Source organism: Strigops habroptila, chromosome 9 (genome assembly GCF_004027225.2).
Source record: "Strigops habroptila isolate Jane chromosome 9, bStrHab1.2.pri, whole genome shotgun sequence".
Classification (NCBI taxonomy): Eukaryota; Metazoa; Chordata; class Aves; order Psittaciformes; family Psittacidae; genus Strigops; species Strigops habroptila.
Genome location: NC_044285.2, coordinates 26,024,491 through 26,052,416, shown reverse-complemented (window position 1 = coordinate 26,052,416; position 27,926 = coordinate 26,024,491). Strand labels below are relative to the sequence as shown.

The 27,926-nt window shown below is 43.3% G+C and overlaps 1 protein-coding gene and 2 long non-coding RNA genes across 8 annotated transcripts in view; 2 read left to right on the top strand and 1 right to left on the bottom strand.

Annotated features, from left to right (window-relative positions):
• Positions 1 to 17,427, top strand: part of LOC115613204 — a 66,473-nt gene extending 49,046 nt beyond the window's left edge. The window contains exons 6-7 of one of the 3 annotated variants that reach the window (XR_003993306.1): positions 52 to 13,326; positions 15,757 to 17,427. This is a non-coding gene — a long non-coding RNA (uncharacterized LOC115613204). Of the gene's footprint in view, positions 1 to 51; positions 13,327 to 15,756 lie in introns of those variants that run through there. The other 2 variants (XR_003993308.1, XR_003993307.1) reach the window with 2 other exon arrangements.
• The window catches only part of AMMECR1 (AMMECR nuclear protein 1), a 75,484-nt gene extending 56,675 nt beyond the window's left edge, over positions 1 to 18,809 (bottom strand). Inside the window, exon 1 of one of the 4 annotated variants that reach the window (XR_003993305.1) lies at positions 18,309 to 18,809. Coding sequence is in view for 3 of the 4 variants with exons in the window: in XM_030498359.1 (XP_030354219.1) it covers positions 18,309 to 18,769 (461 nt within the window). In the remaining variant the exon portion in view is untranslated. The remainder of the gene's footprint in view (positions 1 to 18,308) is intronic. The other 3 variants (XM_030498359.1, XM_030498358.1, XM_030498360.1) reach the window with 3 other exon arrangements.
• Positions 18,810 to 18,930: 121 nt separating this feature from the next.
• On the top strand, positions 18,931 to 27,571 carry LOC115613205. The gene is made up of 3 exons (XR_003993309.2): positions 18,931 to 18,950; positions 19,452 to 19,609; positions 27,406 to 27,571. It is a non-coding gene; the product is annotated as an uncharacterized LOC115613205 (long non-coding RNA).
• Positions 27,572 to 27,926: the final 355 nt, after the last annotated feature.

Here is a 27,926-nt window from a genome sequence, read left to right as displayed (position 1 = left end):
GCCAGTTTAACTTAGACCAAGCTTGCTTCTCTGCTCTGTTTCCCTGTGCAGGAACATCAGCTCAGCAAGAGAGGAAGAGGCAAAAGGGGCAGTGAAAAAGGGCAAGGATGATGACTGCTTACATCTGTACTCCTGGAGAACTGCAGCACAGCTTAAGCAACATGGAACAGCAGTAAGATTCTTTTGAGAAATAATTATTTTTATTAGACCAGCGTATATAGCTGGAAAAAGCAGAGGAGCTTCCAGAGGCAGCGCTGCTTTAGCAGATGAGGCAAAGCACAAAGCAGAACAAAACTGTCATCATGTAAACATAACTGTGCTAACCTTGAACAAGGAAAGCACTCAGCGTTTAGGGAGCAGTGTGTTCGTGACAAGCCAGATGACCAGTCACTGGTCCCTTTGAAAGGGGGATAAACTGCAGTTAGCGACAGAATGATGCAGTAATACGGAGCCAGTTTATCTAAGTGAGGCCCCAATTTTTAGCATGCAGCAAACGTGCCTTAGTTACTGTCAGACAGCAAAACAACAGACAAAGCACTTTCTGAGCAAGTATACTGGTTACCACATGCTGTCACTAGCCATACAATTAGGCAACCATTAAACACAAAGACACTAGCTCTAGTATAGAAACTCACTGGTGGATACAGCAGCATCTTTAGAAGCTTCCCCTGGGCTTATACTCTTCCAGTGGTACCTGCCATTGGCCAATCCTAGGAGACAGATCACAGGGCTAGGTGGATCCTCATTTGGGACATCAGTTCTTTCTCTGTCTCTCACCAAACACAGGCTCACACAGATACAGAGATGCTGTTTACAATACACTAATTTTGCTTCCAAAAAACGCACTTTTTATATTTGAAGACTGACAAGTTTAGGGTTATGCTTTCATTACAAGGGAACAAACCTAACTCAGACAAACCACACTGCCATGTATGAACCTCACTGCAGTTTTATAAGCCATAACTAGCAATGTCACTGAAAAGGGTGCTCTCATGTTGCCTACTTGTTCTCTATTCCATGCTTCATCATGTCTTTTGCCATCTCAAGCATTCATACAGTCATAAGTTGGGTCAGAGCTAATCTCTTAGAAACAACCCACCCTCTAGTTGATGTTACTACATCCTGTTGAACTAGGGATCCTCCTGGTAGCAGACAGACTCAAAGACGAGGAAGAAGCAGTTAGGGGTATCGGAGGACTTTACTAGACACACAGACAGCTGTATTTGTGCCATCTGACAACCAGCTGGCACATGGCCTATCAGATGCAAAGGTAGCAATCTCACACGGCATCTACACTGACTACTTGGTGATTCAGCAAAGAAAACAGTAGTCCATGGGATCCATGGTAGTAACAGCAGTGTATGGAAACACAGCATGGATGCTCTGGAGTGTAAACTCAGGTCATTGGGCAGAAGACTTACATTCAGGATTTTCATGGTGTTACTTTCTCAAATGTTGCCAGTTCCACATGCAAGAGGGAGGCTGAGGTAGGAAGTCAGTGATGCAGAGGGAAAAGATTTAGGCATGACAGGAACAGGAAGAACTTGTTAGGCATGCACATTAATCATGCCAGAGTCAAGCAGACCGCATGCTAATAAGAGTTCTGGAACTTACAAACACTTTACACAACTGCTAGAAGTTTCAGAAGTACCACATGGGAAGTCCAAATGCTTGGCCTCACCTGACACCTCAAAGGAACAAGCATCTGCAAGGCTTGGTGGATTACTCAGCAACTCCAACAGGAATGACAAACAATAGGTGGGGAACTGCCCTGTATGTGAAGGACATGTAAACGGCATAAAGTATTACAGGAGAAAAACCCATCCTGCATGACTGAATGGGGAAGCTGAGGAGGGCATCAGAGAGAGGCCAGCTTTTAAAGGCAGAAAGCTTGCCTAATGAGAAGAGCTTGTAAAACACATGGTTGGTCAGAAGTAAACAGTAAATAAATAACTCTGAATGTTTTGGTAGCACCTTGCAAAGTTACTGAACTACATCAAAAGCAGGAAACCAACTAGAAAAACCAGTGCGATCTCTTGCAGACCAAGGTGAAGAAGGGATACAGGGATGACAGCACCAATGTAGAGGAGCTCACTGAACGTTCTGTTCCCAGTGCTTACTGCTGAAGTAACTGGGGAGATTTTCAGACCTACCTTCACAGTATATAGGTCAGAGGGACTGGGTCAATTTGAAGTACAGAGGAGGCTTTAGGCTGAATGGGTAAGTTAGATGTACCTCACCCAGCGCAGGCATTTACAGGACAGTGCCAAACCTCAAACAGGAGAACTGCTGGGCAGCAGGTCACCAGTGTAACTCCAGTGCACACAAAGACCCTAACGGGACTGGCACAACCGAAAAGCAAATGTGATTTCCACCCCTGCAGAGTAACACTGGATCAGATCACTGCACACACACAAGACTGCTAGAAAGAGTATCCACAGCTTCCGCAAAAGGAAATCCTACCAAGGGCACAACTCTTTTCCCAGCTTACATACCCCTTTGAATTTGGGGACTGAGCTGCTGGATCCACTGAATACCTGGGTTGAACACCGGATGATCTTATGGAAGGGATCAATTGGGATTATTTGGGAAAAAAATTGCAAGTGGAATCTTCAGGCACCCAAAAGGGGCTCCAGACTTTGTGTGACAACCTGCCCATTCCTCTGCTACATACTGCAGGCTTCTGGCAAACTTCACCATCTTAAAACCACAATGCAAAGGTTTGCTGCACATTGCAATGTTTACAACCATGTGCTTAAAAGCACTATGATGCATCCAGATGAACTCAACAGGGGAAAAAAAATTCCCATAACCTTGTTTAGCCTTATGTTCCAGCCTGTAAACTTTGTTCTGATGACTGGGGAGTTGGATGTAGGGCAAACAACAGGCAATACTGCTAACAGCAGGTACGCAAAAGGAAGTTTGTCATATGTGATTGCTTTTTCTTCCATAGCTTCTGCACATACTCACAGGCACTCACCTACCTGCTGATGGTGCTAAAAGCTGGGAAAGTCACTCAGGTGAGTACACACACACAGAAATGTAAAATTTGGGTTGCAACTCAAGTATTTCTCTCCACTGTTACCTTTAGCACCACTGGAGACAACAGCAAGCTAATGGTCTCAGCCAGGAGAGCGGGCACATTCTCAGAGCACAAAACAAATCCAGGTTAAAGCAACTTAAGCTGCAGTTCTTGGCAGCCTAAAATTAATAATGCCTGCCCAGCCTGCATGGAAGAGCCAGTCCCTTAAGCCAGCTCTGGCATTTAGCATGCTAAAAGACTCAGCAAAAAAAAGTCTTACAACTCAGCAGAAAAAAATAACCTGACAAAAAGCAGTGGAGTATCTGCTGCTGACTTATCAAGCAGAAACAGCACAGCAGGCATCCACCGATCAATGCCAGTAGTACAAGCAAGGGTGTGGGGCATAGAAATTAGGATGGGTTTTTTGCCATGGACACGTAGTCTCATCAAAAAGTTGCATTTAAATCACATTAGTTCCCCAAACCAGCAGACTTCAGTCACACCATTAATTATGCCTGCAATAGTTTTGGTATGTGAGTGATTGTGAAACTACAGTCTAGTTCTATAATGTCATTCAAGTGGCTCACAGGATACAAATACACTGCATAAGGTAGGCAGCTATTAGACACTAACAGTACTAAAGGCAAACAAAATCCTGGAAGACCTAGAGGTAACCTCAAGCAGAGACTGCAGTGTTTCCACAACAAAGCTTAAACATTTCTTTCTAAAATTAAATATTCTCTCAAACAGCACGAGATACAAACAGTCTCTCATAACCATGTACAGAACACCTTCAGTAAGATCCCTTCAGATGTCAACACTGAATTTCAATACCCATCCCATCAGCCTGGGAACACTGGAAAATAACCAAGGTGCATTTTAATTTTGATGCGTTAAAATCTGTGTGTTCACGTTTTGGTTTTCTTTACCAGACACCATTTGATGAAAGCAAAGAGCTAATGACATCTTCAAATTCACTTTGAAAATCACACAACATTTCTGAAGCTGACATGAAATTACAACTACATTGTGCACCAGCGAGATATATATATAGAGATTTCCAAAAGTAGTACCAGGAGTTCTCTAAAAATACTGTATGCTACAACTCTGTCACAAAAATATATAGTATAAAATTGCTGGTTTTGTTAAACATAGTTATTTGGTTAACTACCAAAAAGCTCCCAGCTGCTCAGTATCCATGAGCAGATCCCACACAACCACAATTCAATCATTATCCTGGGAATTAACTGAAATAAAACAGCTGTGGAGCACATCACTGACCTAGAAGGCAATATTATTTTGTTGTTATTAAATCTGTGTATTGGTTAGTCAATGAAGTTTCTAAAGGCCGAGCCACCGAAGATGTATCTTTATTCCAGAAGACTAAAGATTCAACCATCCTACTGCCTCTTTATTTTTAAAATCGACACACTTACAGTGGTAGATGGCTTTTAAAGGACTATGAAAAGGACTATAAATTCCTTGCAAATGACAGAGAGGTCTACGTGATCCTTTCTGGATTCTCAATGCAGTGCTCTGAGAGGTGCCAGGCATCTTACTTTAACCTCTTCCAAGGCAGAGGAATTCAACAATTGTCTCATTCATTGACCAGACTCCAGGTTGCAACTCTTGTTCACCAGACCTGACAGCTCAAGGTTGGCACTTGTTTTTCTTTCAGTAACCCATTCTACTGAAAACTGAAGCATGGATTTACATACTTGACTGTGCTCAGGTACAGGAACTGGTACAGCACCCACCCCATCAACAGCACTCAGCTGTGTGCCAGATCATACACATGAACAGGACATGGAAGGTTCCACCTTAGCAGTTTACCTCATGGCATGAGGCCAAACTCTTCTTTGACCATCATTTCCAGTTATATCTCCTTGGAGGTTGCCGCTCCCTCAACTGCATCCAAGCCCAAAACACAGGTAGTAGTGGCCATCCTTCAGCTGATGGGGGAAACCTCAGCTGAGGTGAGGGCAAACAGGACAACCACTATTTCAAAACACTGATAACCAATAAATACATCAGCTGTGGGAGCAATAGTCACCTACTAGTTCACTTTGCCGTGAACCCCAGGAAACCCCAGCTTTGCTTAAGAAGTTGTTCACATCCCACAAGTTCAAACCCTATCAATTTGAAGTCTTCTAACATCTCAAAGTAAACGTGGAAGCCCCAACTTCCCCAGATACCTGAGGGTGAGCCTGCCATTTCAGCCTCCCATTACTCCCTTTCATGGAAGCTGTGCTTCTAAACTGCCCCGTTTCTTTGCTGTCTTGAATGGCTGTGCAAGCCAAAATCCATCTTGTTAGCTGGCTGAAGGCAAGTAGCAAAGTCTCCAATATCACTAGTTCAAAAACAATTACTGCTTAACAAATACTTTGTTTGCCAACTGAACTGCAGTTTCCTTGGGTTTGATTTTGGCAATCCTTTTTATTAACAGCAAAGATCCTGTGTTCAGAAAAGCGATATCTCCATTCCCTGTTCAACATGAACCATTACTGAGTCACGGTTCAGTTCCAATTCAGTGAAAAATTATTTATACACATAACATTCTGCAAATTCATCACCTCCACAGAGCTCTGTTATGGACCAATGTTTGCCTTTATTCATCTCTACCTCGAGAAAGACATAAATCTTACCCAAGGCAAAAGCAGGGTGGAAAGAACAGTAAGTTTCTCTGCAAAGCAAAACAGTTTATTAGAAAAAAAACCCCACTTACTAAGTAATTCTGCTAGAGTGAGACAGGTCACAGAGAGCCAACAGGGGTATCTCTGAACTCACACCAAAACAAATATTCTGCTTAAAAAGAAGTTATTCCACTTTCTATAAGAAGCTGCCTACAGAGAATTCATCTAACAGTCTTTAGAGATATTAAATCTCATCTATCACCACTCTTCTCCAATAATAATCTTTCCTTTAAAGAGAACAAAAAAGCATCAGTGTCACAGTGTAAAAGACCTATCCCTGTATTCAGCTACAGAAGCTGTTAGTGACAGCCCTAAACTTCTACGTCAGAAGTATCTGTGGATCGTTACTACCTACCAAGAGGACAACAATTTACCAACGGCTGCAAGCGTCAAAAAAAGATGAATTTTTAAGCCAGAAATAAGCTGTCAGTAATATGATATAGAGAAGATCTGTTTTGTGACAACAGCCTGGTAACTGGAGATTTTCAATGGAAAAACTAATGTTTTCATTCCTGAAAACTTCATCACCAGATTTCTCAATTTAGAACATATTACCAAAGCAGAAGTCACTAAGGGACCAGGATTATTGCCATCTATCAGTCCCATCCACGGGGGGACCATGAGAAGGGAAAAAACCACACTGATGCCTAAATCCCAAATCAACTAAAACTCAGAGAGAATGAGGGACCTTTTACACTATCAAATCTACTAAGCTCACTACTAAAGGCAATGCATCATCTATTTCTTACCATAAAGTGATGAATATCTGTCTAAACTGTTTGAATTCTTGCCCCCACTAATCCTATTAAAGGTTACTATAAAGCCATACTGTTCCAGTAAGTAGAAACCCTATACTCTAAATCTAAAACCTATTCACAGGCATTTTATATCCTTTTGTTCTTCTGGCAGTATTGGCATCTAGTTTAAACAGTTAATTTCTACCCCTTTTCTATTTTTACTGATAATTCCTCTTTAAAATAGCCACTTGCCCTTTACATATCTATAGCATAATAAAGACTAAGAAACAGATGGCAGTCAATACTGGTAAAACCACTAAGGAGAGAAACGAACTCCTGACTTACAGAATCAGGTTTTATTAACTCCTTAAGTACATGAAGCTGCTCCATAAAATACTAGTTTTCATCCCATTTCTAACAGTATAGCCCCTAAAGTATTGCACTCATGCCTGTACAGCATTCTGATCCTCCTCCCAACATTGCCTCATTAAAATGTCATTAAAATCTACCCATTACTGGTGGGGTGGGGTGGGTGGGGTGTCAGAGAGAATTACTGATAAAAGACATCACTTCTGGCTCAAGACATCCCAAACTGCAAGTTGCCGAGGACTAGAAAAACATTCAGCAAAGTATCATTATATGGTCACGGCTTGTACCTTCCCTGCCACCCACCTTCTCTTTCTGCTCATCTCCATGTTTCAACACTCAGTAAAACAAGGAATCTTTTTTAACTACAGAACCAGAGTTTACTGGCTCTAAGGGGGCAATAAATGGGTGACCATACACCCTCCTCCCAGTTCTAAAGTGTTCATTCAAGAATGGTGTTCATGTAACCAGGACAAACAGGATGTCTAGAGCAGAAACAATTATACAGTATGATTTTGGAAGGTCTTGTCTTTGACTTGTGCTAGCAGACTTAAAGCTGTCTAAATTATTCTCAGAGAAAGGATTCAGTGAACAGTAGCTAAAAATACAAAGGAGGATACTGTGACTAAGAGCACCCAAATAGAGAAAACTATTCCCCCCAAAAAAATAAATTCATTGAAAATTGTGACTTATTTGAGAAGCAACAATAGCCTTTGAAGGATTCAAGCTAACATGAATACAACCATGATTCATTTCAGATATAATGGATAACAGTTAAAAAAATAAGTGTATGCTTCCAAGTTGCCAATTTAGGCAAAAATACCCTGAGCTGAGTCTGGAGAGCTTCCAGTAAAGGGAAAGAACAATCACAACAATAGCCAAGTTCTCTCGCTACTAACTTAAAGTGGGTTGAGGCACCTTATTTTTTTGATTAAGGACACAAAGTAGAGAGATTGAGGGTCTCATTCAGGTTTGTCCACCATCATCACAAGGTCAGGAACAAAAGGCAAGTGTTCCAAACCTCACTGCAGTGATTCGTCCACTAAGTCACACTTGCCTCCTCTAAATAACTTGTGAACAGCGAAGTTGGACAGAACCTGCAAAGCCCTAGAAACACTTTGAGGTCCAATGGCCAATCAGTGTTTTTATGGAAGATTATCTTTTTCTTTTTAGACCACCCAATCACTTAAAAACAAAGAGAGGCCTTATCTGTGGAACCATCTGAAGACTGCTGATCTCTCTGCAATGGCCTCTTCTAAGAAGTTTGTGGGATCTCCAAACACCCATCCTTTAGCATCAAAACGTCAGAGACCACTCTGGACTGCTCTAGTTTTCTCCTCCAGAGCAATTTCCATTAAGCATTCTACATAAAATGACAGCCAAGATAGTATGCTTATGTTGCCTAACTTTAGGATGAATGTCTGCAAGCCACACATTTAGATGACTACGCCTCAGAGGAAGAGTAAATATCTCACATCTCCAATTTGCAGCATATGGATTTTTAAGATGAAACCATATTTAAGCACGTCTCAATGGCTTAGCACTTTTCCTTGGGGAGAAAAAAAAACCCCAACAATCAAGAACATTTTTTAAACCAAGACAAAATTCCCGTGACTACTTCAGAAATACTCAGACCTATAGCCCCACATTTCAATTTATGAGTTCTGACAGTCTCAAACAGGCTGCAAAAATTTACAGAAGCCATACAAGGAACCATTCAAGAACAGCCCACTCATTTAGCAGGGACAAAAGTTTCTCATTTCCAACCACTTAACAGAAAACACACTGTAGCAGCAGAGTGCTCATCCCTTCTTCTATCTTCATCTGTGTTAGAAAGCGCGAGCTGTCCAAGCACTGCAAACTGCAGTAATTCATCCTGTATTCTATTTATCCTTCTTTACAACCCTTTATTTTTAATGCTTGGTTTTATCCAGCATTCCTTCCAAATGAACAGCACCAGTCTTTACCTTCTTTCAACTTTTATCCCCAGCACTTCACAGATATTATGGCGGCAAGTATCCCACATGGGATTTTTGCCACCTGCCTCTTCACTATCTGTTTACTTTCCAGTTCCAGTTGAACTGAACCAGAGCCAGAATTATGCTGCTTTTTCTTAAGAATGACTCTAATCATTAGAATTTCACATTCTATCACCATATTAATAGGGATTAGTTTTAATATTCCATTTCCATTTGGTTCTTCAAAGCTTGGATAACCACTTGCATAACACTGTGCTTAAAGAACTTGCCTTCTATCACTTGGCTTGCAGTTTTTCATCCGGGCCAGCAGCTTGCTGAAGTTCTTCTCATGTGTAAAGGATACATCATTTGCAATTACTCACCTCCCTTCAGGCACTGCAGCAGCCTTTGAAGAGGGCTTCCTTCCCCAGTGCTCCTTTTTCAACCATCTCCTCAGCCTCCAATACTCTCTCTGAAGAAAGATTACTCAGAGGAAGGCTGGTGCAACACTTTCCTGACTGGCATTCATTGCCTCCTCCATGTAGCAGTCAAATTAAGTACCGAGGACCAGGAATTATTTTTTTCAGTCCTTATAAGGGCTACAAGAAACCTCTACCTACACATCACCTTCCCCAAGAGCCAATCTTTTAGCACCTTTATTTATACAGTAAAGAATTTCCTTGCAACTCGTTATTCACTGGCAGCTGAACTTATCCTTGTGCTCACTTACTGAGTAAGAAAAACAGTGTGCACCCAATCCTTACATTCTTACAGTCACACAGAAAGGGGGCTGGAAACCACCGCATTTACTTAATTGACCCACATTGCTGCCCATCAGTGGATAATTGCACGCTTTTTTCCACCTTTGCCAGTACACCTAAAAATCATGAACTCTGGAGCTTCATCCACACAGTTCTTATTTCTGTTCAAAATGCCACATGGAAAACAAGGAAAGTGATTTAACTATCTGGAAAGGATGAAGCAAAAATAATTCTGATGCTGATTAGAAGAGGATTATGACAAGGATCCTTCCCTCCCTCCTCTTCTGTTTCAAACATAGACTCAAGTGCCACCCAGTAAAGCAGGCAGTGTTGCAGGTGCTGGAACCCATCATGTGCCAGCCAAGCCTGAAAAGGACACATCTTTGCTGGCAAAGGGCAAAGGATAAATTACAGGATACGTACATCTATGGCTCATATATTACAAACGCCACAGCCACAGGCAGGACCTTGCCAAAAATGCCACAGAGTTCAAGCTAATGGGAAGAAGAGCATAAAATAAGATTTTCTGTGGCATTAAGGATTATGAGCACTCACCCCCTGTAACACAGAAAGGCATGAGTGCTCTGGGAAGACATATAGATCTCTATATGGCTGCTGTCCCAGTGACCTTGCCACAACTCATCAAAGCTGCTCTGCATTCCATAAGATGTTATTCTCATGAAATGAGCACTTTAATATCCCAGGCTGAAAGTACTCCGTGTGGCAAAGCAATATCCACGTACTCACACCAAGCCCTACCTTCCAGGAAGCCATCAAAGCCCAGGCAGATCACCCAAAGTTAAAGCATTTCCTATAAAGCACAGGAACGTATGTGTGTTATAACGCCACAGCAAAATATGCGCAGATAGGGGGGACAAGAGGAGTGAAGAAAGGTGACAAATCCAACAACTATCTAGCCGAATGTTTATGGCCAATGGAGCAGGGGGGTATCCCACTTAACAAATGAAGCCCTTTACACTGATCCCTTTTGCCAAGACCCCAGCTATGATAATGAAGGGATTTTTAAGAGGTCATACAAGTAGCCTAGGAGAGATACCTACTGTTGTTTACACAGCTGGACTGGGAACACCACAGCTTTTGGTCAGTCAGCATATACCATAGCACTAACAGTAAGGAAACTGAGATAATATATCAGTCCAAGTTCAAATTATTAACTGTGCGCTATCTGAATGCAGCACTAGGACCGACTCAACAGCTACCTTCCCTTTTACAGCTACTGCACTCCCTACCGTGCTTTATTATTAAAGACATGTTTTTGAGCATGTGTGAATTAACTGCAGCAGAGCTGCCCCATCTTGTTATTTAAATGCAAAGTTTGCAATGCTAAACCCAGTACCAATATAACACCCCACTCAATAGGAGCATAAACATCATAAAAAGGTCAAGCATTTTCATAATGCTTTGCTAATGAGGGTCAGGGCCTGACTGGACTTGTTTTGGCCTCCGGCCTAGCAACAGTTTCTGTATTGGCCAAACTCTGATGAGTCTGCTATTATTTCTAAATCATTTGCATCTCTCCTGCCTTCCATAGAGACTTACCACAGAAACGACCAGTCTACGGCTCAAACAGCTGCTGTGTTAGCACACTAGCATGTCTGCTTCTGGATACAATCATTTGATGCTATGGAAAACCTGCAGTTAACTATAAACAAGTACTTAATGTGAAGATAGACAGCTTGGCATACTGAGCTTGCTCCGTTCATTATGGCATGAGCCTTGAGAGAAACAAACTATGGACTAAATATATTTCATTCATTGACTGGTCACAGCCTAGATCTGTAAACTGAGCAAGCCAGTCTTCCAAGCTTTTATTTCCTGGTTATCTCTTAGTTGTCAACAACAGCAACTACTCCCTCTCTATCTGGAGCTGCGCAGTTAACAGATGTTTTGGGGTTTTATTACAGAACTGTCTGTACTTTTAGATGAAATCTACTTGTTTCTTAACAAATATGACAAAAAAATGCCAACATTAGATTTCTCTTGGTTTAGTAGTCAATGTTAGATAACATTACAAAGGTGTCATAAGAAACACCACATTTAACTCACAGCTAGATGTATGCATGAAGCAAGCCAAATCCAGACCCAAGATCTTTCTCACAGGCAGACAGGTTAAATAGGGACATGTAATGCCAAAAACAATGTCAAAATTTCAATTTGCAAAATCCATGGAAATCTTTATCGGGAAGATCTCTTCAGTACAAGACAGAGTAAAAGAAAACATGACAAAAGATAGGAATGTAACTAAACCAAAAAGAGGCAATAAAAATGAAGGACCAGACTGATGGCACAGGTGGCTGCTCACCCTTCCTCACCCTACAAGGGGCATGAGAACAATTAACTTCTGGAAAACTAGTATTGCAGTGAATCAGAGCTTTTATTGTGACTTTATGGTGACTGCTCTTAGCTGAAGAAACAAATCCAGGGTCCATCCTTAATACTGTCTGTGATGCAATCTCCTGTACTAATAGAAACTACCTCGTTTGGACACAAGAACAGCTCACTACAATGAGCTTATGAAGGAAAAAAGCCCTTAAATTATAGCAAACCTAATCTGGAGATTATCATAGCAATATCTTCTCTATTCACCAACCACACCAGGAGTTGAACCTACTGTCAAAGGCAAGTTCTTCTTGAAGCCACGCAGCTCTACCCCTTTTCCTCCTCTGCTCTACCAAGATGCATTCACCAGTCCTGCTGTCAGAGATGCTGCGAATTCCCTGCTGAGCGCTGCCAGCACCAGCCAAAATACACACCTTCTACTGCACTGGATTTTAAAAGAAACCTACTGCAGAATGCCACTCAGACAACCACCACTTCATGTTCCAATACCCAAGAGTAAAGACTGTGCTAAGGCAGAATACTGAAGCCTATGCAAAACCACACAACACACGTATAGAAACCAGAATGAAGTCAGGCAGACACACAGACATAAGAGAACACTTCCCTGTGTGCCTGTTTGTTACTGCAGTTTTTGTTTTGTGACTGGTGTTGATCTTTAGCCATGACCAAGCAATCATTAGAGCTGTTGTGTAATGGTAGAGTGTGACGATAAATACAAATTATTGCACAGAGTCTGCCACACAACAGCGTAAGTCTCCACTGCCATACAAGCAAGTCCTGCAGAGAAATAACAAGATTTCCAATTTCTGACAGCAAGAATAGCCGTGTCAAGAGGTACAGCTGAACACTGAGGGGGGATTGCGGAGGAAGAACGTTGGGGTTTTAAGACAAAATGAAATTCATTCTTTGGTAAGCTTCCAGGCAACATTCCACAAAAATGCTTGCAAAGAACCATACACCAAGGCAAGCGAGGAGTCAAGCACAAGGCTCCAACTTTAAACATTGCAGTAAGTTGTAGAGACTAAAACAGGAAGTCAGGCTGCAGCCAAGAAACAAGAAACTGAGGAAAGCATGTAATCCTATCAACTGGCAAGCCATAACATTTTTATTTACATGTATGTGTAAGCATATGTACAGACAAGCCTAATTCTTCTTCAGTGCCTTAAAACAAAGCATCAGACAGTAACATAACATTTTGGGGAAAAAAAAAAGTCAGCTTTGGGACTGTATGGGAAGATTTAAAACTATTTCCATCTAAATTACTGCCAAATCACACCCACTAGTGCCAACATAGTTTCAAGATATGGTAACTAAGGCATACAATTGGATGGCCAGTAACAAACCATTTTTTCACGACAGGGTGAAGTTACACTCATGCTGAGCAGGATCACAACTTTCTTTGAGAGCGTGAAAATGAATGGGCACAAGGTTAGCTAACTCCACATTTCTAAACTGTATTGAATTTAAACGTCTCCAGCCTTCACTAGTGAGTAATTAAGGTAGTGCAGTACTGCCACTCCATACCCTTCTAGAACAGGCAAACTGACAGACTTTAGACCTGAAACCACAATGAAATACAAAGGTCAGGCACATCAACACCACAGCATATCTCTATCTCTGTCCTGCAGCCAAATGGAAATGCTGCTGCGAAATCCTATGAGTCATCAATGAAGAAAGGAACTGATGGATTTCTAAGCTAAGACTTTAGGTCAAGACTGGATATAACCTAGCAAGTGTTTTAATCCAGAGGCCTGCAATCACAGAAGATAGTCAAGGTTCCTGTGGCAAAGAACGTGGCTGCCAGCAACACTTCCAGGGCTGAAGCCTCCAGGGCTGGCAGCCTGCACACGTACAGCAGGTCTGATGCTTCCCTAAAGCACTGGGTCCATCACAGGCACACAGATGAACTACACACCATCCAATGCCTCTGGCACAGTCCACCCCTCCTGCCAGATGAGGAGGATATGAGCAAGCCATCATCTAGGCATTTGATGCAAAGCACTCGCGGTAAACATCTTTCCCAAGAGCTCCTCAGCCAGATGGGAAGCAGGGCACAAGCCACATTAGCCATTCCAGCTGCAAAATCTTGTTCTTGGTTACCATGTACCAGATGAGAGGAGCAGAACAGGCAATTCCCATTACAAATTTTGTCAAGTATGGGTGATGACCAATAAAATAATACTGTTTGCTAGCAGGCAACCTTCAGGAAGGGACTATAAGAAGCAAACAATAGGCAAATGAGTTAACCTGCTGGACTGCCTCACAAACATGTCAACATTAACATTAAGTAGGCAGGCGGGAGGCAGACACTGTGCAGGATCAACAACTCAGAAGGGTGACTTCTGTGTGTCAAGGGAAGTCCTTACAGTGAACAGAGATGTGACAGATGTGAGAAAAAAGTGCTCTTCAACCCCAAAGCACAGCTTCAACTGCACTCTTTGCTCCTCACCCTTCCCATCCTCTCACAACCTTCTTGCACATGCTTGCATTTCCACCCAAACACTTTCCTACTGGAATTAAAACAGTAGTGAGCAGCATGAACCTTGAGCCTTTTCACACTGGTGGGCAGCCCTCTTCCACAATGGAAGGCAGGACATGGTATTGTTTCCAGTGATCACGGAGGCACAAGGGTGTGTTGCACAAGACCATAACAGAACAGAAATAAAAGGATGCGAGTTATTTGTCAGAAAGGTAAGAAACACAGGAAGAAAAGCTGCTCAGTTTTCCTTCTCCCTAAATGAGTGGGGTGAAATGTTTCTACAACTCTTCCGGCATCCCCTTACAATTTATTCCTATTGCCATCTCTAAAAAAGCTGCTTTTCATCAACTGCAGTGTTCCATAACTTTGTTTCAAGAGCATTGTCCAAATGACACTTTTTATAAGAGACAATTTTTGTCTGGGGAAGCAATTTTCAAACCCTTCCATACCTCCAGGGTCATTTTTACAGTCCTTCCACACCTATAGTTTGAGAGCCACCACAATGGTAGAAGCAAGGGGAAAGCACAAGCTCTGCAGAACACACCCCGTGACAAAGGGAAGGAGTGGTCTAGAGAGCAACGCAAACTCAAGTGAAATTGTACATAGAAGAAAGCTCTTCAATGAAGAGAGTGATAGAATAAAATGTTGGCACATCAATGGAAGCCTACAAGAGAAGAGGGAGCCTGCGGCTGGAAGGATTTGCTGAGCCTGTTCCCACCAAGACACTGCTGGGCAGATTCAGCATCTTCCAGCTAATTTCTTTTGACTCCTTGAGTCACTCTCACCAACTCAACAGCTCCTCAGCAATACCCTCAACCAGCATCCCACATGCTGTGCTTTAGGAACTACAGTCAGGGATATGAAAAGCCAGCTATTTCATCCATGTATGGGCTGTGCTAGAGTCCAAAACCCACACCCTTTCAAAACAGGCATTTCCTCTCATTCCTAGTAACTGCTCCAAATTTCCATCCCTTTGAGCCCTGCCATGGTCCTCATGGCAACATCAAAAAGTTACCAAAATCCAGAGGTGTTACAAGCAGGTTTTGTTCAAAAGGCAACACACCAGAACCCCCTGTCCAAGTGATTCAGCCACCTGCCTGTCTTTGATCATGCTCAGCTTCATTGTTCAAAGACCTGCAAGGAACATGAGTCACGCCTGTGTGAGGATACCTGCGTCCAGGCCTTTCATCCTCCCTGTAATTAATGTAATTAAAAAAATACATTCTAGAATTGACATACAAACTCTTATTTTAGACTACTACTCTTAGAGCAGGGATTTTGGCCTATGGACAAAACCTCCAAAAGCATTCCAGGCAGAAAACTGCAACATACATTCACTAGAAAATGCGAGTTCTCATTCAGGTTTTTTTGCTGTACAGGATGAAGCCCAGCTTCAAAGACAACATCACATCTTTGTGAGCCAGTTATCGATAAGACTGCCTGTGAACCTTTTGAATGCTGGAAGCCCCGCTGCCTCTGAACAGGAGCAACTCACTCACCAACCTCCAATTCTACACGTAACACTGAGCAACTTTTTCAAAGTTGCTTCCCCAACTGCACAAACATAATCAGCTCACAAGGCTGCTGAAAGCAGCAGTTCTGCCATCTGTCTGCTTATTCCCACCGCACACTTGTGCGGGCACAAGTATTTGTGAAGCCATGTAACGATCCAGAGGGAATGAGAAAACTAACCAGGGAAAAAAATAAACCCACGATTAGCTCATTTCTCAATCTGTACAACTGTGCATGCTGGCACGAGCATGGCAATGAGCAGAAATGGTATCACTGATTTTATTAATGGAGGTGCCATTTTCAGCAGTCCATTGACACAGCAACTAAATCTGAGAAACACTTCAGCACACATATGAATTTTAGGAAAGTAGAAATAATTTTAATTGATTCACTCTTGTGTTCTTGTTAAAGTAAGAAGTGGAAGAAGAAAGGTGAAGCAATCCACTGGTTACTGAGAGGAATCAAAGTTCTTACTGGAAAACATTTCAGTGGTGAGATCTTCACCCCTGCCTCAGTTTCCTCCACTTATAAAACACAGGCGGCAGCACTAAAGTGTTCAACAAAACATTCTGCAGTACAATAAAAAGACATAACATTGTAGCAGAGAGAATTCACCTCTCTTACAGCAATGAAAAAGTGAAATGGTACAAAGCTGATGCTGTAACCTATAGCTCTGGGATGGAGAACACACACAGGACAATGCAAAGCAAAATGGCTACTCAGAGCAGCAGCTCCTCAGCACCTGGTATCTACAACAGGACAGACAGGGATGTACAAAAGACCCGGGGAAAGAAACTCACAGCGGAGCCTCCCTGCCCTCCTTTCATTATTGGTACTTTGATGGAATCACATAGGAGTTATGAAGAACGTATAGGGAAGACTTGCTGGAGTGGCAGGTTAAAGTAGGAATCCACAGAGCTGGGTTGTCATGACAGCAGCTGAAAGTATGCAAGAGATGTATAGATCCTGGGTGTTAGAGAACAGCACGGACTCCAAATAAGATCTTCAATATATTACATTATTTTAAACACTAAGAAGCATACACCACATGTCACTAATGAAACACAGGCTGCCTGATAACCATTTGCATTGGTGCGTGAGGGAAGAGGACAGACACAAAAACCCATGTGTTCATTAAGTACTGATGAAGCACGGGTTCTCCCAGAATCAACAGTGATGCTGCACATGAGAAGAAACAAGCGACATGCACTCTGGTGGACCAACACACTCAAGTCTCAACTGAAGCTTGGAAACTCACCACATGAGCTCCACCCCATTTAAAAGCAAAGTAAAACAGCAGAAACTTAATTTCAACAACCTCTTACATTAACTGTGCATTCAAACAGCCTTGGAGCATGCAGCGACTCGGCAACTTGTCCCGGCTGAGAGGAAGTAACTTCCTGTCAGAGAGAAGTTATTCCCTGAAGTGTCTGAGCTCTGTGTGCAGCAGCACACCCGGATCCCCGGCGCAGGCAGGCTGCAGGTGCCGACATGCTGGACAACAGTGTCCTGGCGGGTCAATTCCAAAGGCAGAAGGACACGGGTTCAAGATGAACACCAAACAAGAGTGGCCAGGGACAGGAATGAAGCAAGCCCTTGGAGGACACTCTTGCAAGGAGGTGGAGGAGGATGGGAGTAACAGGTGTTTATGTGATCTGCTCCAAACTCTGAGAATTCAATGTGGTGGATTACTCAGGGATGGCTAACACTGTGTGATCTGCAGGGGCTGTCACAAGGCAAGGACTCTGCACAGTTCAAGACCAAAGTAGCGTTACGAGTGCCTGGCACAGGGAACGTACTGGTACACCAGTGCTCACAAACCCGGCATTCACACGGCAGGTCTCCCACACTGGGTACTCCCCATCCAGCACGGGGGAAGCAGAGGCCCGCACTCAGGCGGAACACATGGGCAGAGAAAAGGTCCCACTAAGGACCGCTAGTGAAATGAGCACGGAGGGTCTGCTCGGACGGGAGAGGGCACTGACCGCGGGGCGCTGCGGGAAGCTCCCGCGGCCGGAGGTCGCCTCGAAGCCAGGGGAGCACGGAGCCCGCACCGCACAAAGGCGGGCTGCTCGGAGCAAGGCGCTGCGGGACTGGCACTGCCCGGCACGGCCGGAGGGGTCGGGGAACAGCTGGTCCCCATGGGCGGCCCGGCAAAGGTTAACGGTGCGACCGGCCATCGGGGGCGCGCCGGCGGGAGCGGGGCCGGGCGCGGGAGGGCAGCGCGGCCCCCGCGGAGCTCGGCTGGCGCCCGCACGGCCGCGGGGCGGGGGCGCCCGAGGGCCAGGCCCCGGGACAGGCGGCCCCGCGCGGGGCCAGGCGAGGACAGGGGCCGGGCGGGCGCGCACGAGGCGCCCACGAGGGAGGGCGGGCGGGCGGTCGGTGGCGGGGCGGCGGGCCGGGGCACGGCGATACTCACTAGGGGTCGTTGGTGAAGCGGGGGCTCCGCGGGGGCTGGTAGCCGTACAGGTGACAGTAGAGCACATCGAAGCAGAAGCAGCACATCTCGGCCGACACCACCATCTTCCTGCAGCCGGGCCCGCCGGAGCCGGCGCCGGGGGAGGAGAGCAGCGAGGCGGCCGGCGGGGACAGGCCGGCGGGGCCCCCGCCGCAGCTGGGCGGCAGCGGCGGGGAGAGGGCGCAGCCGGCGGCGCCCCCCGCCAGCCCCCCGAGGCCGTTGAGGCGGGGACCCCCTGGCGGGGGCAGCGCCCCCGGCTCGCCCCCCGCCGCCGCCGCCCCGCCGCAGTGGGAGCCGCTGCCGCCGCCTCCCGGGCCGGCCGAGCCCGAGGGAGGGGAACTGGAGAGTTTCTGCTTCTTCACCCCGCAGCAACCCGCCGCCATCTTGGAGCCGTCTCCCCCCACGCAGCGCTTCCGACCCATGGCGGGGGGGCCGGCCGACCGGCCGGGGGACGTGCGGCGGCCCGCTCCGCCTCCTGCCGGGCCCGCTCCGCCTGCAACGGGGAGGGGGCGGGAAAGGGGGAAGAATGAATGAGGAGGAGAAGGGAGAGGAAGATGGAGGGGGGGGGGAAAGAGACAGAGAAAGCTGCGTTAGAGCGACCCGGTGAGTGGCCCCGGCCGGCGGGCCCGGGGCTGAGGGGAGCGCGGCCCGCAGGTGTGGCGGCCGCGGCGGGGCCGGGCGGCCTTTCCCCTCCCCTCCACATGCCACCCCTTCTCGCTTCTCCCCCCCGCCGTGGTGGTTCTCCTCCTTCTGCTGGGGAAGTGGAGCAACTCCACCCCGCGTGCTGGAAAATAAATAAATAAACTGAAAATAAACCCACAAACCCGGCGCTGCAGGAGCCGCGCGGCAGAGGCAAAGCCCTGGAGACGGTTAAAAACACCCCGCTAAATAATTCAAGTGACCTGAGATGCCTTTCTCTTGGGAAGAGAAGGGAGGGGGAGGGAAAGAGAAGCGGAGCGAGGGGCTGTGTTGGTGTCGGCAGGCTGGGAGAGTGCTTGGATGCACCTATTAGACATGCAGTCGTGATGGCTAAACGCCACGGGCTTTATATATATATAAATATATATATATATAAACATACATATATATGTTTTTTAATTACAGCAGTAGCAATTACTTTACATCCAGTAAGTAGCGGCTCAAGAGCATAGGCCCTTGGCCTCAGGGCAAGCAGCCGTGACCCTGTGAGACCACAGCCCTCGGTGCCTGCAGCTTCCTCATGGCGAGACCTCGAGGGAAGGGAAGTCCAGAGGGAAAAGGATGTGAGTTCTGCAGTGCTTCAGACAGTTAAAATGAACCTTAGCAAGCTACAGGGGTGGGAGGGGAAATGTGGTTTATATTAGCCTCACATGTAGATGTGTCTGAATTCATGAAGGGAATTGCAAAGGGCCATAAAGTACTTCAAAAGCTACGTGTATGTATGTTTAGAAAACAACACCTCACCCGTCAGTGTTATGCAGCTATCTCTGGCGCGGGGTGTAACAGCCGTTTAACATGGAGTAGCAACACTACAATATCAAGGAAGACAAGGGAGTGAGGGTTGCCACATAGAATTCAAATAATATTGCAGCTTTGGAGACACAGACAGTTATTGTCAAAGCTAAAATGCAGTCTACAGAAAGTTTTCACAGTTGAAAGCTACTTAGAGACTTCAGTTTGACATTTCTTGTTGGAAATGTTTTCTCCAGCATCCTCATGGTCTTAATTTTGTCTGAATATTGAATTACTGTGGGTTTGTAGAGAAAATGGCCGGTTCCTAGAGCTCTAATATTAATGGGTTAAAAAGCCCTCTGAGGGTTTCTGTCCAAATACTGGTCTGAAGTTCTCTTGATTTCACTGTGAATCACAGCCTGAGCTGAAACAGCTGCAGGGAATAATAGCAAACAGAAAGGAGAAGAATTGGGTGGTGTAAAGCAGTCTTTTCCATTTTAAAATGTAATGTTTATGTTTGGAGCTGGAGAATACTTGAGAAGGGAACCTGGTTCCCCTCTCTCAAACAACTTTCAAGTTTCTTTCAAAACAAAGGCAGTGGTTTCCACATAGGGGATTCATTTGTTTAAAATCAGTTAGCAGTGACACCTTCTGTTGCTTTTGGGAAAATAGTTTCTCCAGGTATTGAATTCTGGCTTTTTCTCAGATTTTTACCATCCTGCATTATTTAACACTAACGTTTATAAAAATCTCAAGTAATTGCAAAAGCCTGTGATGCAGACACAAATACAAATTGCTCACTCTACTGGGACAGATATTTGTAAGGTTCAGTCAAGTCTCAGAGCTAGGACTGATATCCTTCTGCAGTATCAAGACTATTGATAGTGCACAGCAATCACTTTTTGATTAAATATTGTATTGCAGTGGTTCCTGAATGAAAGGGTAAATCAAATACATTACTTATTCATTAAAAACACCTTCCTTTTTCCACCTCTGCAGATGTTCTTTGCTGAATCTGCTTATAGTTGTGCTCCTACTTTATGTATTGTACATTATAATGTACGTGACATTATTACAATGTAATATATACCAAGTCTCTCTTGTAGAGACAGCAGCAAATACAAGAACACAACTGTGGAAATTATTGTTTCATGGAATCAGGAAGACACACTTGTATTATCAAATAGAGAACTGCAGACTTGCAAAACATTTTTTATAGCTCAATGGAAAATTTCCATTTATGCTATTCTTTGGACAAGATGGCTTCAGTTAACTGCAACATCTGTTTCACTGGCCCTTTGCTTCAGTTAAGTTTAAGGACCTTTACATTTCTTATTATAAGGAACCCTGATGTGTGCAATGTGTTCATTTCCTTCACGTATATAGTACTATATTTTGTGAACTTAAGCACATTTTCTTCTGTTGGTTGATGACTGTGCTGTACCTCATATGCAGTCAGATGTACTGAGTGAACTCAGTGTAAAACCAAACTCTCAGCAGTACCAACAGAGTCAGGATGGTAGTCCAATTAGATCAGTTTAATTTAGGTATGATGTAGCTCTGCTTTATGATTCCAGCTGTTTAGCATTATTGCTCACCTCATGTTCTAAAGCCCCAGTGATTTTAGGATCATCACTTGTTACAAATGAGAGATTGCAATTAATTTCTTAATTAAAAATCACAACCCACGATTCTTGAAAAGAGCTGTTAGAGAAATGATGATAAGAAAAATGGAGTTATTTGCAGAAAGATATTCCTCAGTGATCCAAAGCTGCTCTGAAGGATTGCCCTTCTTAAACAAAACAACAGACTGGCTCCTGTCTGAGGGAAATGCTAACCTAACAGACATGATCCAGTTCCTTTTGAATCCGAGGTAACACTTGTGCTGACTGTAGGAGAAGTCGGTTTGTTCTCAAGTAGGCCAAAAGATGATCTGTGTTCTCAGTATCTTACAATCTAATTACAAGACAAGAAGCAGGAAACAATGAGCCAAAATTGGGCCGCATGGGTAAGCAGGAGTGATATAATCCTTGCCTTATTAGTATCAACTCTTTTAATAGGCACTGTGACAGGTGAGGGATTTAAAAGGCTGCTTAAAATAGCACGTTTAGGCAGTGGTTCCATGTGCATTTCTGCAGTAGTAGTAATGTTCGTTTAAGCAGCTCTACCTCAACTAATTGTTCTCTTTCCTGTCCCACCCATTCTGTTGTATTCATGCAGCTGTTTGTGCAGATGTGAGGCAGAAAATCAAGCTGAAAAACAATTATTATTTTCCCTTAATTATTTTTCAGCCAAATTAGTTCTCCAGTCTGGTTTAGCAGAAAAAAATCTGTGTTGGTCTGTTGGAGCGGCTGTATAAAATTGAGAATTTATAGCCTTGGGCAGCTTAAACAGTACTGGTGAAAAATGAGAAGATGTAGCCTAAAGTGGCATTGCATGTATTTGTGGGGAAACTGTCAGAAATCACAGAAGTGTTTGAATTTTAAACAATAGGTGAGGAAAGGCAGTTGAGGAAATATATGAAAGATAAAGGCTGGATAAGGGGCCTTGAAGTAGTTGATGCTTGAGACGGTAGGAAAGTCAGAGTTAAGGAATGAAAGGGGAAACAGAAAGCTGTCTTTTCAAAATCTATCATTTTCCACTTTCTTGGAACTAAAGGAAACATTATCCCACAGTTAATTCTCTAAAAACCAAACTCCAAAAATTGAGCAGTGTAACCAGCTCACATCTCTATGGAGTTGTTGGTTATTACTCTAGTTATAGTTATTAGTCTAGAGAAGAGTCTGTACTTACATCTCCCCAAATTCAAAGGTTAAATTCTATCTTTGTGTCTTCTCATCATAATGATCTTTTTTGGACAGGCCTGCCATAAAACTGGAAGATTTGGATGCTGAGAATTCCTTTGGCCTGAGGAGTTTCCACCCATTGTGGAGACAGTCTAGACAACTCTTCCCTTGCTCTGCAGCCTACAAGGCTTTATGGATGTAGCTGGGAAGAAAGTGGATTTGCCTGTATTGCTTTCTCATGTTATTCCCAAACTGGTCTATCACATTCTTGAGGCTCATGTGAGTTTTCCGCAGTATATTCTGCTTAAGACAGCATAGTTACTGTTCTTCAGTGTGCTCCCTGTCTCGACTGTCCCCAGGAGAAATTAGATGCAGCTCTGAATCTAGGCCAGAAAGTGTGCACAAAATCCAATAAAGTTAATGAAAGTTAACTTGCACATGTCTGAGAACAGTAATTGTTCCTACCAGTTAGAGGCCATATCCTGCTATTGTTCCATATATCAAACCCCTATTGAAGTCTCTTCTAAAAAATCTTGTACAAAAAGTCATCTCAGGATGTGATACCAGCCAGCAGACAAAAGGTCCTCACATGTTGTGTTACTGGAATCCTGGCCCCGTTTCATATTTTGAGCTATGTTATAATTTCACCATACTGTGAATCCAGTCTGTGTTATTTTAAAATGAACATTGTTTTGCAGACATTTTTCACTTTTAGGAAAATTTAGGGGTTAGTCCTGTTAAACCATCTGTGCATGGAGCTTGCTCTGCAAAACTGGGCATCAGTTAAAAAACCCCACAACAGAACACCCCAAACACACAAATAAAGCCCCCAAAACAAGCACAAGAAAACCACCAAACCACCATGTGCTCTAAACTGTTATTTGTTGAACTAAATATCTAGGACTGGACAGTTTTCTAACTAGAGACAGAAACATTAAGTCTGTCAATGGAGTCAGTAAAGTTATTTAATTAAAAACCTGAGGATCAAAGCACCTTCAACAAATGAAAGGTGAGACGAGGAGTAGCTTTTTAATGGAATTCTTTTCACTTAATTCTTTGAGCTGGAATGTTCCTCTAATATTATGTTAATGCAATATCCTCCCCTTTTGGAATGTAATTTTCCATTGTACAGTGATAATAGAGGAGGTAGCTTACAGAGCTATATTCTCAGTGTAAATTCACCATGGTTTCATTTGAGGTCAGTGGAGCTACAGTGATTTATGCTAGCTGATACATTAATAATAAGCCTTAGGACATATTTTTTGACATGGCTGTTTGTAGTTCTCCTTCACAAAATGTTTTCCACTGCTGTAGAACAACCATATATATTAATAGCATGTCTCATTTCTGAAGAGTCTGAAGTGGTAGCTTTAAGAGTTGGAGATTAATAAATATAGGACAATATGTAGGTGTCTGTTTATCCAGTGCAGTCACACAGCCACCCCTAATGACACCTGGCAACAATCTGGTAGGACATAACAATTAAGGTGTATTAGGAAAAATGTAATCATTCATTTTCAATGAATGAGTAAATGAGGAGGCTGGAATTGCAATTGCTGGGAACTAAAATCTGATCAGGACACCATGGCTACATGCCTGTTTGTGTCAAAGAATTGTGCGAGATCTTTAACCATCCCAAGTGGTCAGCGCTTGATTTTATAGCTCATCTAAACCCACCAAAATGAAACTTTCATATAAATTTAGTTAATGCAAGGAGTAGAAATTCCAGACAAGGGGAATATTAGCAACATTTACTGATTGTTAACAATGGCTATGGAATAGGATGACAGAAATGCTCCCATATAAGGAAAGTAATGGGCATATATGTTGATCTTATTTTTGATGTAAGACTGTTGAGTTTTCGGATGTTTTTCAGTTTTCTTCTGAAATTATTTAATGTATTCTGGCTCCTGCTTTTGCTCTGGTTTTGCACACATTATCTGGTTTTTGGTGTGAAGGAACTCCACCTCCCTTCCTCTAATGATCAGTTCTTAGCTTGGGTTCATGCTCCCTTGTTCTAGTATTGTCCGCTGCTCAGATAGCATCGAAGCTAGAGCTGAAGAGAAATGAGAGGCACTGTTCTTTTCTCCAAAGACTAGAGAACGTTTTTGCTTCTTTAATCTTTGTGAGCAGCAAAAAATGAGTGAATCCTTCTGCTTGCCCTTTCCCATTCTCACTTCTCTAAAAGAAGCTGTTAAGCTTAATATAGGCAAGAACCGCTTCTGCTGTTCCAGGTGGGAACATCTAATCACTTATATTGGATGGTTTTAGTCACACCTCTTGAAGTCTTTTGGCTATTATTTTGAAAGAATGTTCATTAGCTGCAGAATACTACTGCAGCTTATAAAAATATGCATGTCAGTCATAAGTGTTTCTCCTTCTTCAGAACTGCAATAGGCTATTATTTATTGAATGTATTTTTGTCCTTTTTCCTTAGAAGTATTAGCATTTTTTATACTCAATGCCTAAATTACTTAACCTTGTATCTCACAGTGCTTCTGATCTGTACATGTCACCCTGAATGTCATGTTGCTCCTTTCTGTGACTGGTTTTATAAAGTCACCATTTATGTCACTTTGGTGCACTTATCTTCCTCAGAAAGAAAACCCTGACAAATGCCAGTGTTTTGCCATAAAGGTGCTGGTGCTCCAATGCTATCAACCTGTAACTGCTAAAAGCACGAAATACATTGTCTTGAAGATCCAAGAGATATAAATAGAATGTTAGTTAATAGCAGATGTTGCCCTCTGTGGCAAAAAGCCAGCAGGGCTCCAGCAAAAGCTTTCTCATGGCAGTTGTTACGTTCATCATTGGCAATGTCTGAGTGCAGCCCTGCTAAGGCTGATCCTGGCAGCACTTTGGGGTCACCCCTCATCCTCACCTCTCTCTGCTTTATGTGTTCAGTCCTGCAGATGCTGCTTTTTTTGTTTCCTTTTGGGTGTGGTAGCAAAAGCCGAACAGCTCAAGTGCATCACATCCATAACTCTTCTTTGGATCCTTAAGGCTTTAGAGGAGACGGGCAAGCCTGAGCCCCAAGCCCTGCAAGCCTCTGAATAAAATGGAATCTGTGGGATTTGGTAGCGTTCTGTAGAATCACAGAATCAGCCAGGCTGGAAAAGACCTTTACGATCATCAAGTCCAACCATTACCCCAGCACTGGGAAGGCCACCACTAACCCATGTCACTGAGGGCCTCATCTACACTGATTTTGAACACTTCCAGGGACAGTGACTCCACCACTGCCTTGGGCAGCCTGTTCCAATGCCTGAGCACCCTCTATGTGAAGAAATCTTTCCTAATATCTAATCTAAACCTCCCCTTGAGGCCATTACCTCTTGTCCTATCGATTGTTACTTGTACCTCTCTCATGCATAGTTAGTCACTTACTCGTTAGTTTTATTACTTCCTTTCTGTAGATTTCGTGTTCTCCAGCATAACATTTTCTGATGTACTTTCTATTGCACAAGTCAAGTCTCCTTTCAGACATGTATAAATCAAATTAGTCCAATGAAGTCAATAGAATTTCACCGTTACAGAATGATGAGTTCAAAATCAGGCCTTTTAAACCTGTAGGTTCCCTTGTAAATTGATGAATGATTTGTCTGTTTCTAGGTCTCCTGAGCTGTCCTCTGCTTTCAAGGAAAGTGGTGTTTACATAGCTATATGCACACAGAAATTCCACTAAATAACACTCTGTGTCTTCTTATCTACCCCATTTATTTCTCACTCTAGAGAGTAGCCTTCAGGCTGCCTGCTGGTAGTGATAATTTTTTTGTCACAGTTGTTTAATGTATAAAATAAACACGTTATGTTCATTTGGAATAAGAAGCAGCTGATAAGCATGCAAGCTTCAACCGAGTTTTACCCAGGTTTTGGCACAGCAGTGTTAGTCCTCGTGTGCACTCTTCCCTTCATTCGCCCTTTCTGCTATTCCTAACACATCTGAGCACTGGTTTGCGTGCTTGTTTTTCTCGATGGTTTCTTTATGGTTAATATTCTAATAACCCACTGACTGCCAGAGATTGCACAGAGATATCATGTTTTGATTTCAACACTGTACGCTTGGTTTGAGGAAATGACCATTTCCATGCAGAGTAAAGTAACTGAGATAATCCTTAACACTAAAATCATATTCTACTGTTACTTACACTGAAAACCAAACCAACTCCCTTGCTTGTGTATTTTAAAGTAAAACTATAAATATATTAATCTTGTGGTTCCAGTTATAAATGGGATTCTGTATTTGTTCCCATCTCCCTTGAAAATGTATCTTCACAATAAGTCATTCATTTTTACAAGGACACGTAGCGACAGGCCAAGGGGGAATGGCTTTAAACTGCCAGAGGGGAGATTGAAATGAGGCATTAGGAAAAAATTCTTCCCTGTGAGGGTGCTGAGGCGCTGGCACAGACTTTTCCCAGAGAAGCTGTGGCTGCCCCATCCCTGGCAGTGTTCAAGGCCAGGTTGGACACAGGGGCTTGGAGCAACCTGCTCTAGTGGAAGGTGTCCCTGCCCGTGGCAGGGGGTTGGGTCTGGGTGAGCTTTAAGGTCTCTTCCAACCCAAAACCATTCTAGGATTTCAAGATAGAAAGAGTCACTGCGACATACTTGAGGAGAAGCCTAGCAGGGCATGTCAGAGCTAAGGAACTGCCACTGAAATATTTCAGGGCTATCATTTCATGGACTAAGTCCTTACAGCCATCATTCAGTTTAGATTAGGGACTTAGAAGAAAACTGAAAATAATTTCATAAAAACACCCATTTATTTAACTCTGAAAAAACCCAAATCAAAGTCTGATTTCTCTGTTTTGCTCTTGCTTAGTTTGTGTTTGTTTTCACAGGTCAAAGTCCCGCTGTCCAGTGTCATCACATTCAAATCCTGCAGTGATGTGTAAGTATCTCACCTCTACATTTTCTATTGCAGTAGAACAGCTGTGTGAAAACTGTTGTGAACACCTCACGAATACTAAAAATGTGTTCTTCAGTGAACTATCATTAGGCATTTTATACTGGGGTGCAGTTTGTCTTCTGTTAAACGTGTGTAGTTCAAGCATGTATGCTTATAGTATAATACATCTACATTTTTAAATACTAGCTCATGATAATCTCATTCAATGCATTTTAAATGGAAGCCTCACAGCTTGTCACATTTACTTCTGTTTCTAAAGGTACGCTTCCTTTAAACCTAGTTTTTTACCTGGTTAAATCAGAACTGAAAGTTATCAAAGAAAAATACTACATTTGCCCTTTGATGAACGATTACCCAGCGTTACATGTTCAGAGTAATAAATGGATAGCGTTTTATTTTATGAGTCCACTAACTAATAGTGAATTAGAATAAAACTCCTGTGGGAACACATTT